Genomic DNA, 13,708 nt, shown 5'->3' on the forward strand with positions numbered 1-13,708 from the left:
TGCTGATGGGTGTGGCCTATTATGCTAATGAGTTCCTGCTGGGCTTTTTCTACAAAAAGAGCCCTGGGGGGGCATATTTGCAAGGCAAGCAGCCGAACCAGTGCACTGTGCCCAGCAGAACCAGTGCCATAAGTATGAGACTCTCCATTCACTTCCAGAGCTTGAATGGAGAGTCTCAGACTTATTTTGACATATTTATTGCTTTACAACTGTTGACCTTATAACCTTAGCTTGTTATTTAATTCCGTTTTCACATATCTTAAAACATCTTTATCATGTTATATGTTGATTTGCTATTCAGCCCGTCTATAAGTTTGAACCTTACCTCCCATTCCACTGTATTTGGAAAAGTGTGCATGCACACGAAAGCTCATACTTTGAACAAACATTCATTGGTCTTAAAGGTGCCGCTGGACTCTAAATTTGTTCTACTGCTTCAGACCAACACGGCTGACTACCTGGATCTATCTTCAAACTGCAGTGTTTGCAGGCCGATAACCAGAAATCTGGTGTTGAGGGGGGGGGCAGGGAATCCCTGCAGAAAGTAGATCTTTATGTCTGAAGTCATGAGAATTGTATTAAATATGAATTCAGTGTCAGATTTTGCTGCAGTTGCTCTTAATGAAATATATATTTAATGCTTCTCCTATTTATAATTCTTCTATTCTTTTATTTCTGGGTTTTGGGAGTTGCTGTCTTTGGCAACTTTGTTTTATTAAGTGCAGAGTTTGCAGGCTGCTTCACTACTGTGTTTCCCCGAAAATAAGACACTGTCTTATATTTATTTTTTCTCAAGAAGACACACTAGGGCTTATACCACAAATGCATAGAAATCCTGCTAGGGCTTATTTTTGGGGTAGGTCTTATTTTCGGGGAAACAGGGTAGCTATCTTACTGAGAATGTAGGATATAACTTTTTTTTAATTAAAAAAAATCATTTACAGTGAAAAAAAGGGCTTAGTCCTTGACCTTTTTATCCCACTACTTTTGAATTTAGTGACCATGGATCACAACAACAGATTGCAAAAACAGTTTTATTTTTTAGAAATGACCGACTGGGTAGATAAGAATACTGCCTCCCTGGCTTCCCTTATATCTCCAGAAGTAAAAGAGCTGGGGTCTTTTTTAAAGGAAAGTTTCGAAGTTCAGAGAGGGTGGCATGCAAGATCGGGGGGGGGCAGCCCTATCCAGTGTTCCCTCTAAGCTGAGTTAGTGTGAGCTAGCTCACAATTTGTTAGCCTCCAGCTCACACATTTCTGTCTTCGCTCAGGAAGGATGGCTCCGGAGCAAACTAATTTATGCAGCAGCCAAACCACTCGCTCACAACTTTAATGCCAGGAGCTCACAAAGTAGAATTTTTGCTCACAAGACTCCACAGCTTTGAGGGAACCTTGGCCCTATCTGCTTCCTCTCGCTGTGCCACTGCTGCAGGGTAGCCAACCTCCAGGTGGTGGCTGGGGATCTCCTGGGATTACAGCTGATTTCCAGGTGACAAAGATTGGTTCATCTGGAGACAACTCCTGCTTTGGAAGGCGGACTCTATGGCACTTTGCTCCATTGAAGCCCCTCCCCTCCCCAAACCCCACCCTCCTCGGGCTCCACCTCCAAAATCTCCAGGTACTTCCCAACCCAGAGCTGGCAATCTTAACACTGTTGCCTTGAGGCAGTATCCGCTGATCATAGCCTAGGAGTCAGCAGTCTGCTTAACGCAGAATGCTCACTTAGCAACCATATCAGTCAAGAAGAAGAAGAAGAAGAAGAGATTGGATTTATACCCCGCCCTTCACTACCCAAAGGTGTCTCAGAGCGGCTTACAATCTCCTTTCCCTTCCCTTCCCCACAACAGACACCCTGTGAGGTAGGTGGGGCTGAGAGAGCTCTGACAGAAACTGCTCTTTTTCAAGAACAGCTGTGCCAGAATTATGGCTTGCCCAAGGTCGTCCAGCCAGGTGCAAGTGGAGGAGTGGGGGATCAAACCCGGTTCTCCCAGATTAGAGTCCGCGCACTTAACCACTACACCAAACTGGTGATTCAAGTCAAGTGATTCTTATTATTGTTTGGCCTTCCAAACAGAGACTAGCCAATGGGTGAGTTTTATGGCTCAACAGAAGAGTAAATCTGGGTCTCCCGTGAGGAACTCAAGAAGCTGCCTATTGTCTCACACCCTCATAACACAGAAATCTGGTTTCCTCTCCTTATCTTTGTCTCTCCTTCTTACACCAGCTACACATCGTTCACACCAAAAACAACATGAGTACCGAACAAGCAAGAAAAGACCCTGAAGGATATGCCGTCTTGGCGTTCTTCTTAAAGGTGGGAAGCTGAGTTGGCAGCAAAGCCGATGTGAGCAGCTGGAGAAGCTGGGCGTTTGTCCAAGGCCTTTGTTGCATAAGCCACGCCATGGTGGGCGATTTGGCTTCTATTCTAAAAGGGGGTGGAGCCGGATGTCTCGAGAGATCACCCTAGAACATCACTAACACCCTCTCTGTTTGTTTCCCCGTAGAAAGATAACTATGCTCCCAAAATGAATGCCTGGAAGACTCTGTCTGACCTCCTGGAATTCATCCCAGAGAAGGGTGAGCTCCCCAGCCCCCTCAATGCTCTGGAAGACGAGGCAGATTCCCACCAAGTCTCTTAACTATTTTCTCACCTCTGTTCTCTTTCTCCAGGGAATTCTAGACAGCTGCATGGAGAGTTCTCCTTGGGAGGGTTACTGAAAACAGTAGATGACAGCCACTATTATCGCTACCATGGCTCTCTCACCACTCCCCCCTGCAGTGAGTCGGTGATCTGGACCATCTTCCCTGATCCCATTCCGGTGTCCCCTCAAGTGGTGAGTGATTAACATTGACCAAACAGAGGAGGCGGCTGGAGGCCAAAGGTCTTTAAATCCTCTGAAAGGAAGATGGGACACCCTGGGTGCATTGAGGTGCGCCGTTTGATCTGGTGTTGTAACAGTTCAGCAATGGGTTTTATATGCACGATCACACAGTCAACATCTGCCTCCGGTCCCCAGCCGTTGGTTTCCGGCTCAAAACCCCTTTAACCCGGAGTATTTTGTTACCAGGTCCCAAAGTGGTGTTTTCTCAGCTCTCCCGTTTAAAGCCGCATTTCCCCCCTGTGTGATTGCTCCTCCGGTGTCAAGCCACTTCCGGTTTAAACCCCCTCCCCGCTTGAAAGCTGCCCGAGGCGTCCGCTTTTTGTCTGCCATTTTTTTTAATGCATCAGCGGTGTGCACATAGGCGGAGCTCCGCTACCGTGTTTAGAAAACCGACATTTAAACGGTCACTTGTTTCAGCATTTAGATGAGTTCGGAATCTCCCGGAGGCCGTTTTCGGGTCAAACGTTTAAAGGGAAGTCTTTTGTTGGAGGGGTTGGATTGATTCGCCCTGTGGTTCTGCGCATGCGCCATGGTAGTTTCGCCCGATTCTATGGATGAGTGCCTATGCGCATCCGCAAACTGGGAAAAAAACCAAAACCCACTGACACATGCTTCCGCGCGATGGTAGTGTAGACGTTGCGGAGCGACATGACTGCGCAGCGAGGCAGGATAAGGGAGGTAAATGTGATCGCGATTATCCAGATCAAAAATAATTGTGTCAGAACCGGGCCAGTTTAAACCGCTCTCAGCATGTTGTCTGAACACACCCCGTGTGTCAAAACAGGGTGAGATCTAGGACTGGAAGTACCCGAGTTCTTTTGAAAGCCAAGGGTGGGTTAAGAAGACATGGATCATATTGCTACTGAAAAGCAGCTGGATTTGAATCCAGTAGCATCTCAGAGAACAAGATTTGGAGAGTATGAACTTTCGAGAGCCAATCCTCCTTTCATCAGGCATTTGACAAAGGAAGCATTCACTCTCAAAAGAAAGCTCATACCCCCAAAATCTCGTTGGTCTCTAAGACTTAAATCTCACTGTTCTACTGCAGACCAACTGGGTTACCCTCTGAAACTACTGAAAACTAGCAGCCCTTCACCTGTTCCCTCATGGTGCTAAGACTGATCATGCTTCCGAGTTTCTTGCTACAGCATCAAGGAGTGAGAGCGTATAATCTCTGTCCTGTGGCTGTCTAGGTAGTTCAGTGAGGTCCTTCATTGTTTGGGCCAGGGGTCCCTACCTTCTTTAAACCTGAAGGCACTTTTGGAATTCTGATACAGGTTTAGTGGGCGCAACCACAGGAGGGCTGTTGCAGGAAGCACAGCTACATGCATAGAGGAAGTCAAAGGGCAAAGGAGAAGAGGGATAATTTTTAAAAATGTCCTGGGAAAGAGGAGTGAAAAGGAATGAAACCAACCCTGTGGTAGCAGCTGCTGCTGAAACAATGTTCTTTTCATCTTCCCAGCCAATTGGATCTCCAGTGGCCAGTCAGGAGCGCCTTGCTGGGCAAGTGTCTCACCTGGCCCCGCCCACTTTCTAAAAACATTTGGTGGGCACCAGAAAAGGGTGTCGGAAGGTACCATGGCATCCACAGGAATCACGTTGGGGAATCCGGCCTAGGCCCTGGCCAAGCCCCATTGTCCCATAAAGTGTGTTTCCCAGAATTCCAGGGGAGAAGCAGGAACTTTGGGATATTCTGTGCAGCCTGTGGCCCACACAAACAATACTTTTGTGTGGCTCTCTGGCCAGGTGAGAATCCTCCTAGGCCAATTTGCCCCCTTAAAGCAAGAGCTGCTCCTAGTGATCAGAAGAACTTTCCAGGATTTGCCTGTTGAGAAGGCTTATGATAATTCTGGAGTCCTGGTTATTACTGCTTTACTTTGGAGATTAGAAAACGGTCCTCTAGTTTACACAAGTTCTCCGGATTTCTATCCACCGCTTCTTTTCCTCTCCTAACAGTCTGTCCCCATCCCTTGCTTCCTCCTTTTTTCTAGGTGAAGAAGTTTACCCAGTCGCTCTATTTTACCACCAGAAAGGAAGGTAGGAGGATGCAGAACAATTTCCGTCCAGTGCAGCCATTCAGAAACCGAAAGCTCTTTTACTTCACGGAATCAAAATACCATCATGATCCATACCAATTCTAAATGCTGTCAACCGGGCCTTTGAGCCCACGGGGGTGTACTGTGAGCAGTAAATACTAACAGGTTCCCTCTATCAGTACCCTAAATTCCCTCCATCTGTCCTTGTTCCAGTATCAGTGCTTTCCACACAGGAGGTTGCTCCAGCCAGGAGAGTGTCCTTTGTTCTTTTTGGGTGCTAATAATGCGAGATTGCCGAACTTGAGTTCATTCACAACTTCAGAACTACGGAATCCCCCGCCCCTCGGGCTGAATAGGGACATAAGATTCTTATCTCACTACAGATTTTCGGCCCCCAAGCATTATACCTCTGCATCCTTTACAAGCATCCTTTACGACACCCCTCCCACCTTCTGACTGGTATATAAAGACTCAGATCTCTATTTCTACTCACATTCTACGAACGGAGCTTTGACTCTTGAAAGCGTGTACCCTGAAATTCTTGTTGGTCTTTGAAGTGCTCCTGGAGCAGAATCTAACTGTTCTAATGCAGACCAACATGGCTACCCTGTGAGATAACTGGTATGTTTCAGTATTTAACAAGTAAAGCACCACTATTACCTCTCAGAAGACTTCTATTTATTCAATCTATAACCGCATTCATTCGATAACAAAGGCATGGTTTTCCAGCCCAAGAGCAACCATATGCCAGTGCTTTTCAGCAGGGTTTTTTTTTTGTGTAGGAAAAGCCCAGCAGGAACTCATTAGCATAATAGGCCACACCCAACTGCAGGAACTTATTAGCATAGAAGGCCACAGCCCTGAAAACACAGCTCATTAGCATATTAGGCCACACCCCCATGTTACCAGAAGTGTGGTCATCCAGCCACGCCCACCTTTTGCTTCTTATTCTGTTGACCTTGTTTGTTGTCAAAACCCAGAGCCTTTTTTGTAGCAGGAACTCCTTTGCATGTTAGGCCACACACCCCTAATGTAGCCAATCCTAATGCGTTTCTGCTGTTGGGTGTGGCCTATTATGCTAATGACATGGAGGTTGGCCACCCTTATGCAAGGCCATCTTCGTGACTTCCCAGGTTATCTCTCTTTACCATAGAGAGGAGAATTATCTCCTGCCTAGGCAGCAAAATAGAATTGAATTTAGTGACAGACTTACATAACTCTCCTGGATATGATCCGCCTTGAAAGGAAAAATGTAGAACTATGTAGTCTAATATATTAAGAGTGTTTGAACTACACACAGAACAAAATGCATCATCCCACATAACTTCTACAGAAAATATTTACTATTTGTGCCTCTGTTCACACAAACGGGGCCACATGCACATTCACTAAATAACAGTAATTGCACACATATTTGTCCTGTACATCAAAGTTTATTTGTTAGTTAGCCGTTTTTCAAAACATGATGAGGGAAGTTAAATTAACACACTTTCCAACCCCTGAACATTTCCACTTAATGTTTAAAGATTTTCCCCCCATCTTTAACAAGTGGTTTATAGTCAGTTCAAGACATTACACTCTTTCGTGATAGAGGATTCCAGAAGTCCTTCCTACCATTAAAGAATGTCTTCGAGCGAAGAGAATATTAAAAAAGAGGCCAGATGAGGTAGTTAAAAGGGGAAAGTTGGCCCCAGTTTTTCATTTGAGGGAAAAAACACTCTGACTATATCTCAGAGTGTGTCATTTTTGCCCTGTGGCACTATGGGAAAAGTACTAGGGGGTGTTTCAAGCAAGCAAGCACACCACACAACATTTGATGCCAAAATGGCACGAGGAGGTATTAAAAGACTCCATTGGGAAGTTATTGCCCTTGAAGTAACATTTGGGAGATATAGAAGTTTGATGTGGTGTAAACGCATGTTTGAATGAGTGGCCTGGGTCATTGTAATTTGTTGTCCATATATGTGTGAATAGGCGCTGCGATTCACAGTTTTTGTCTCTTTCTGCTACAACTAGAGTTGAAAATCTTTTTTTTTTGGGGGGGGGAATCACTACGTTGTAATTCTGTGTCCAAAAACATAAATCTCAAAATCCAAACCAAATTTACATTTGGGATTACTGTTCTTATTTTTGTGTGGATTTTAGGCTTTGGTGAGATAACACGAATGTGTCAGGGCTCACAGCTTGGCAATGGGTCTTTTGCGTCTCATCCTGAAAACAGATTTGAGAGCTCAAATATTGACATTTTAAACTCTTTTAAATTTCAGGTGTTTAGAAATTAGCAGTTTTATGAAGGTGAGAAATCTCAGCTCAGCTCTAGCAATAGCAGACCAAAGCAGGCTACCCTCGACCCGAGAATTACTGCCTCCTGTTACTGTCTTCTCTGCGCTCCTGATCCTCTCTGAAATGTACACCTCCCACCCTTTTAGTGCTGTTTGCTGGTGATTTTTGCTCCTGGGGAGCTGGCTGAAAAGTGAATGGAGGGAGATTTGAAGTTTCAGGGGTGGGGATAGGAAGAGTTGTGATTAAATTTTGCCCTCTGACGGACGAGATCATGCCCATCTCCTCCTCTGGGTGGTTCTGACCACCCACAACCTTTATATGGGTAAAACCCCAAGAACATCGATGCCAAGGACGGACAGGTTGGGTACTACTGGCTGTGTGGCTCCGGTTGTGGCTAAAGGAGGCTTCAAAAGGGCCGATGCTTCCACCATTCTATTGTGGAGTCTCTGCAGGGGGCGGAAGTTGTTCTTCTGGTGAGGCCCCACAGAAGAATCTGTCGACCGGAGATTGAAAGGGAAAAATGCCACCTGTGGGGGGGGGGAAGAGGACAGGTTTTAAGGAGGAGGCGGAGCCTGGGCCCACACTGGCCGCCCTGTTGGGGGAGAGAACGTATTAGAGCCACCCTTTTAGGTAGAACGGTGTGAACCGGACAAATCAATGGGACAAAATCCAACAGAGTTTCAACATTCAATTTGAAGGGCCCTTTCTGCTCTTCCAAGCCTCTTCCTTCTCAAAACTTTAAGAAGGTATCTCCAACTTAGGGTTGCCAAGCTGCAGGTGGTGGCTGGAGATCTCCCGCTATTACAACTGATCTCCACACAACAGAAATCAGTCCCCCTGGAGAAAATGGCCACTCTGAAAGTTGAACTCTATGGCATTATGCCCCAAACCCACCCTCCTCAGGCTCCAGCCCACAAATCTCCAGATATTCACCAACCCAGAGCTGGCAAACCTTCTCCAGCTCTAATACCAGCAGCTTCTCAGCTCACCTCACCAACTCTCCTTGAGACAACTACTTCTCCGGCCAGTGGCCTCGAGAACAAAAAGCTTGCCCTTCTTCTGTCACTTTAAGAGGGTTTGGATATGCAGAAGTCAGCAGATGGAGCTGAACGGGACACAGGATGCTAATGGGGACAAATGAAGCTCCTCCGTTAAAGGGAGAGGAACCGGCTCCAAAGATAACTGCTTTCCTCTTCCACCCAGCTAGGCCCTCCCCTCTGTATTCTGGCATCTCCCCCTCCCTTCCCATTGCCAACCAAGGTAGTTGCACTCACCACTTTGAAGGGCACCAGAATGGGCTCAGTAAAGACGGTCCAGATTACGACCTCGTTGCAGTTGGGAGTGGTGAGGGACCCGCTGTAGCGGTAGTAGCGGGCGAGATCTGTGGGACCTATTAAGTCGTGGAGGGAGACGTTGCCTCGAAGCTTTGTGTCTGAACCTGTGTGAGCAAAGGAGGAGAAAAACATACAATCTCCCTGTTTCAAATTTAAACCCGTTTCAAACAGGTTTGAATGATGGTGGCGCCCAGCCAAGGGCCCCCGACGGCCTCTGGCCAGTGCACAGGAAAAAAATGTAATGAAGATCTGGGGGTATCTTAAAGACAACATTTATTTCAATGTATTTGAAGAAGTGAGCCTGTGACTCACAGTAGTCTCACCTTGAAATAAATGCTGTTCGTCCTTCAGGTGCCCCTGGGTTTCTGTTCTATTTTGCTACCACAGACTAACACAACTATAATTCCCAGGACGCATCAGGAGAAGCCATGACACGTCACCACTTTCCAAAATGGCTTTCCAAAGTGGCTGAAATGGGTAACGCACAGGAGGAAATACATTCTCCTTTATTGTCTTTTCTATGAGGGGCACCACTGCCTTCCTCAGAACTGGGGAAAGAATTGTGTTGGCAACTTCGGGTTGGGAAATATCTGGCGATTTTGGGTGTGCAGCCTGAGGAGGGTGCGATTTGGGGAGGGGGAGGGCTTCAATGGGGTAGAATGCCATAGAATCCACCCTCCAAAGCAGCCATTTTCTCCAAGCGAACTGATCTCTGTCGCCTGGAGATCGGCTGTGGGACCGATTAAGTCGTGGAGGGAGACGTTGCTTCGAAGCTTTGTGTCTGAACCTGTGTGAGCGAAGGAGGAGGAAAACATACAATCTCCCTGTTATGATTCTTTGTTTATGTGTGTGTGTCTCTTTAAAAGTTTGGTTGCATGGCTGTATGATAGTCTAGAGTGGTTGAAACAGGCAAGTGAGTGTGATTGGTGATTGGCAGAAAGGGGGAGGGGTTTTAGAAAATGTGTGTCAGTCAAGAGTTACAGTTTAGACAGTTGAAGAAGACAGTTAGAGAGTTAATTAAGTTCTGTGTATGAGAGGAGTGAGACACATCCCTGTGTGGGATAAGTTAAGTTCTTAGTTCTGTGAGAGAAACAGAAGTTCAGTTAAGCTCTGTGTATGAAAGAAGTGAGAAGCTGTTCTGTGTGAAAACAGTTAAGCTGTCTGTTGATGTTGTTCAGAGAAGAAGAAAAGTTTAGGAAAGGCTGTATGTCCTGGAGAGAAACAGTGAAAAAGGGAGCAGATCTTATGTGAGACACAAAGCAAGTGGCCAGTGCACAGAAAAAAAAGTAATGAAGATCTGGGGTTATCTTAAAGACAACATTTATTTCAATGTGTTTTAAGAAGTGAGCCTGTGACTCACAGTAGTCTCACCTTGAAATAAATGCTGTTCGTCCTTCAGGTGCCCCTGGGTTTCTGTTCTATTTTGCTACCACAGACTAACACAACTATAATTCCCAGGACGCATCAGGAGAAGCCATGACACGTCACCACTTTCCAAAATGGCTGAAATGGGTAACGCACAGGAGGAAATACATTCTCCTTTATTGCCTTTTCTATGAGGGGCACCACTGTCTTCCTCAGAACTGGGGAAAGAATTGGGTTGGCAACTTCAGGTTGGGAAATATCTTGCGATTTTGGGTGTGGAGCCTGAGAAGGGTGCGATTTGGGGAGGGGGGGGCTTCAATGGGGTAGAATGCCATAGAATCCACCCTCTAAAGCAGCCATTTTCTCCAAACGAACTGATCTCTGTCGCCTGGAGATCAGTTGTAATTAGCAGGAGATCTCCAGGCACCACCTGGAGTTTGGCAACCCTTGGAAAGAACCGTTATCCTTCCTTGACCTCCCCTGTCACCTACTCACCCTTTTTAGCGATCCTTTGGAGGTTCTTAGAAAAGGATTTCCATGCTTTAACAGTCTTGCCCTTGGCACTGTCAGAACCCTGTGGTAGACAGAAAACATGAGAAAAGGGAAACCGAGGTGTGGAAGGAGTGTGAAGCAAATAGGCAGGGCTGCCAGCCCCCAACAGGGGTTCCCCCACTTTTGGGAGCTCTGATCTGCCCCCAGCCACTTGGCTGGCAGGGGAAACCCCAACACCAAACGAGGACATTGTTGTGCGACGTCCCCGACACTATGACATCACCTGAAGGTGACGTCACTGTAGTGGTGACACCGCACAGCGACGCTCTGGTTTTTGGGCAAACTCCATGGTTTTGAAGCAAAATCCCCCAAAACTAGAGTGTCAGACGAGATGTCACCAACACGATGATGATGATGTCACTTCCGGGTGACTTCATTGTGTCAGTGACGTCATGCACAACCTCCCATCCACCCCCAGAATGCCCCCTGAATTCCCCAGTCATGACAGTGAGGGGACCTGGTAACCTTACAAATAGGGTTACTGCTGCCAGCTCTTAGTGAGGATATACCTGGAGATTTGGGAGGGGGTGGAGTCTGGAAAGGGCGGGCTCTGGGAAGGGGAGGGACTCTAGCAGGGTACAGTGCCATAGAGTCCACCCTCCAAAGCAGCCATTTTCTTCAGGGGAACTGATCTCTGTTGTCTAGATCTCCTGTAATAGCAGAAGATCTCAAGGCCAAACCTGGAGGTTGGCAACCCCAGGGACAAAGAACCTGGCTGTCTTAGAAGTAGTACCTACACATTCCCTACTTAAATTAAATCTATATTTCCCCTTCCACCTTTCTGAAACTAGCTTAAAAATCCCGGGCCCCAAAAGGCAGGAGTTGTGCTACTCTGTCCACGGGCACTGTCCCATAGCAGGCCCACCCTTCAAGGAAGCCCCTGAAACGAACCCTTTTGCCACTGAGGACAGAGGGCTGCAGTTTGGAATGCCGGAGGAAAGGCCTTATCCCACAACACAAGAGCTTCTTGAGAAAAGAGACGTGTGTATCGTGTAGGAAAATCTATCGTCGAGGAAGGATTTTTCGTTTCCTCCAGCTCTTCCATTGGCTGTTTTGAAATTTGGTTTAAGAGGCCATTCCCTTTTCTCAGGGAATTCTGGGGTTTCGGTTTCTGTGAAAGAGTGGCCGCCCTGACCTGCACAGCCCACACCAGCCTGACCTCGTCAGTTCTTGGAAGCCAAGTGGGGATCAGCCCTGGTTAGTATCTGGATGGGAGGCAACAGCATGGCTTGGAAGCCCTACGGGGTCGCTGTCAGCTGGCGGTGATGTGATGGCATTTTCCACCACAACAAAACAGTGGCAGAAATCAACAAACTACAGCTCCCAGGATTCTTGGGAGGGGGGGGGAACTCAGAGAATTCGCAGCACAGCCAAAGTTTGCACAGCAAGCCGGCCAGGAGAGCGTGGTTAAATCTCTATTTCCCCTTCCACCTTTCCGAAACTAGCTTAAAAATCCCGGGCCCCAAAAGGCAGGAGTTGTGCTACTCTGTCCACGGGCACTGTCCCATAGCAGGCCCACCCTTCAAGGAAGCCCCTGAAACGAACCCTTTTGCCACTGAGGACAGAGGGCTGCAGTTTGGAATGCCGGAGGAAAGGCCTTATCCCACAACACAAGAGCTTCTTGAGAAAAGAGACGTGTGTATCGTGTAGGAAAATCTATCGTCGAGGAAGGATTTTTCGTTTCCTCCAGCTCTTCCATTGGCTGTTTTGAAATTTGGTTTAAGAGGCCATTCCCTTTTCTCAGGGAATTCTGGGGTTTCGGTTTCTGTGAAAGAGTGGCCGCCCTGACCTGCACAGCCCACACCAGCCTGACCTCGTCAGTTCTTGGAAGCCAAGTGGGGATCAGCCCTGGTTAGTACCCCGAAACTGCCCCGACTCAAGTACAGGACCTCTGATCATCTCTTGCCTTGAAAGCCCTGTGGGGGGTCACCATATCAGCTGTGAGGTGATGGCACTTTCCACCACCACAATAGAGGGACAGAAATCAATGGACTACAACTCCCAGGATTCTTGGGGGGGGGAACCCAGAGAATTCACAACACATCCGAAGTTTGCACAGGAAGCCAGCCAGGAGAGCGTGGTCTGCATCCCTCACCTGGACAAAAAATGCCAGCACAGCGATTCCTTGAGGATCATCCAATGCCTCTGACATGCTCATGTTGTTCCTGGTATGCACAATGTGTAGCTGAAGGGAGGAAAAACAGGATCAGTTTGGGATCCCTCTGCAAATCTCTTAGTACATGTATGTTGCCATGTCCTAAATCTGCTACTTAATTGAGAATCTGTTCTCATATCCCCCTCTTTTACTTTTCAAAAAGCCTTTTGGCTTAAAAGCCCTACATTCTGCTCTAAAATGTGTAAAGGTTACATTATGGTGGTGGTTATTCAGTGGTAAAAAAAGGACACTTTACACATGCTCAGAGGAACGCTGTTATTTAGAGTCACTTCTCCTTTTGCAAGTTGGAACTCTGGCTCAACTTAGGTTGACTTCAGGTATTAATCATGATATGTGGCTTCTCCAGTCCTTGAAGCACCTTGAAGCAGAAGGAGATGGAATTGTCCCTTCTGTGCAACTCTGAACAGGCGTAGCAGCCTCCTTGGACTCTGTGTCTGGCTTCGCCAGCTGGCCTGGGCGGGTTCTATGTCCTCACCTCCATAGAGTACCGTTTGCCATCAATACAGTGCTCAGATCCTGGCTGGTCGACACCAGTTCCCCAATGGAAGTGGAAGCCTTTGGCTGCGTATACATCTGGAAGGCCACTCCCACTGAGCAGGAGACCGTCTTTCAGTTTGACTTTAACTGTGGACAGAAAGCAAGAACTGAACACATTTCTACAAATGAAGAGAGGTCTAGAATTCTTCCCCCCAAGTTACATCCATTTTGGGGGGTCACCAAGCGCTGCATTTGGCATCTATAAGGCGGATAGCTGGCACACCTGGAAATCTGCCCCTCTTGCATTGCTTATTTTGAAGGTCTTATGATCTACAACCAGGGGTGTCAAACATACCACCCATGGGCCAGAACCAGCCCATCCAAGGCTCCTATCTGGCCTCCGAGCAATTGGTCATTACCTTTACTGCCAGATGACAGAGGCTGGGCATTATGCCCCTGTATACTATCCCAGTGCTAACGAGTAAAGGGCGGTAGAAGTGGGAGAGTGGGCCTCAGGGAGATACTTTGAGGAGACACTACAAGAGCGTTAATGTTTAAAGCAAGTTTGTATTTCAAGTAAAATATAATATCCTTAATTGGGTTT

The 13,708-nt window shown here is 47.1% G+C and overlaps 2 protein-coding genes across 2 annotated transcripts in view; one reads left to right on the forward strand and one right to left on the reverse strand.

Moving 5' to 3' along the window:
* Window positions 1–5,731, forward strand: part of LOC107105800 (carbonic anhydrase 7-like) — a 20,536-nt gene extending 14,805 nt beyond the window's left edge. The window contains exons 6-9 of the mRNA XM_015405826.1: window positions 2,224–2,313; window positions 2,504–2,576; window positions 2,670–2,833; window positions 4,873–5,731. Of these exons, the coding sequence (XP_015261312.1) occupies window positions 2,224–2,313; window positions 2,504–2,576; window positions 2,670–2,833; window positions 4,873–5,022 (477 nt within the window). The 3' untranslated portion in view covers window positions 5,023–5,731. The remainder of the gene's footprint in view (window positions 1–2,223; window positions 2,314–2,503; window positions 2,577–2,669; window positions 2,834–4,872) is intronic.
* A 1,783-nt stretch (window positions 5,732–7,514) lies between these two features.
* LOC107105797 (carbonic anhydrase 4-like) lies at window positions 7,515–13,251 on the reverse strand (the record flags this gene model as incomplete). Its single annotated transcript, XM_015405824.1, has 5 exons — window positions 7,515–7,727; window positions 8,475–8,638; window positions 10,395–10,473; window positions 12,547–12,636; window positions 13,103–13,251. Coding segments are annotated over 5 exons (695 nt in total), but the record flags the coding sequence as incomplete, so codon positions are not given.
* Window positions 13,252–13,708: the final 457 nt, after the last annotated feature.

This window comes from Gekko japonicus, unplaced genomic scaffold, assembly GCF_001447785.1.
Source record: "Gekko japonicus isolate JY-2015 unplaced genomic scaffold, Gekko_japonicus_V1.1 scaffold172, whole genome shotgun sequence".
NCBI classification, from domain to species: Eukaryota; Metazoa; Chordata; class Lepidosauria; order Squamata; family Gekkonidae; genus Gekko; species Gekko japonicus.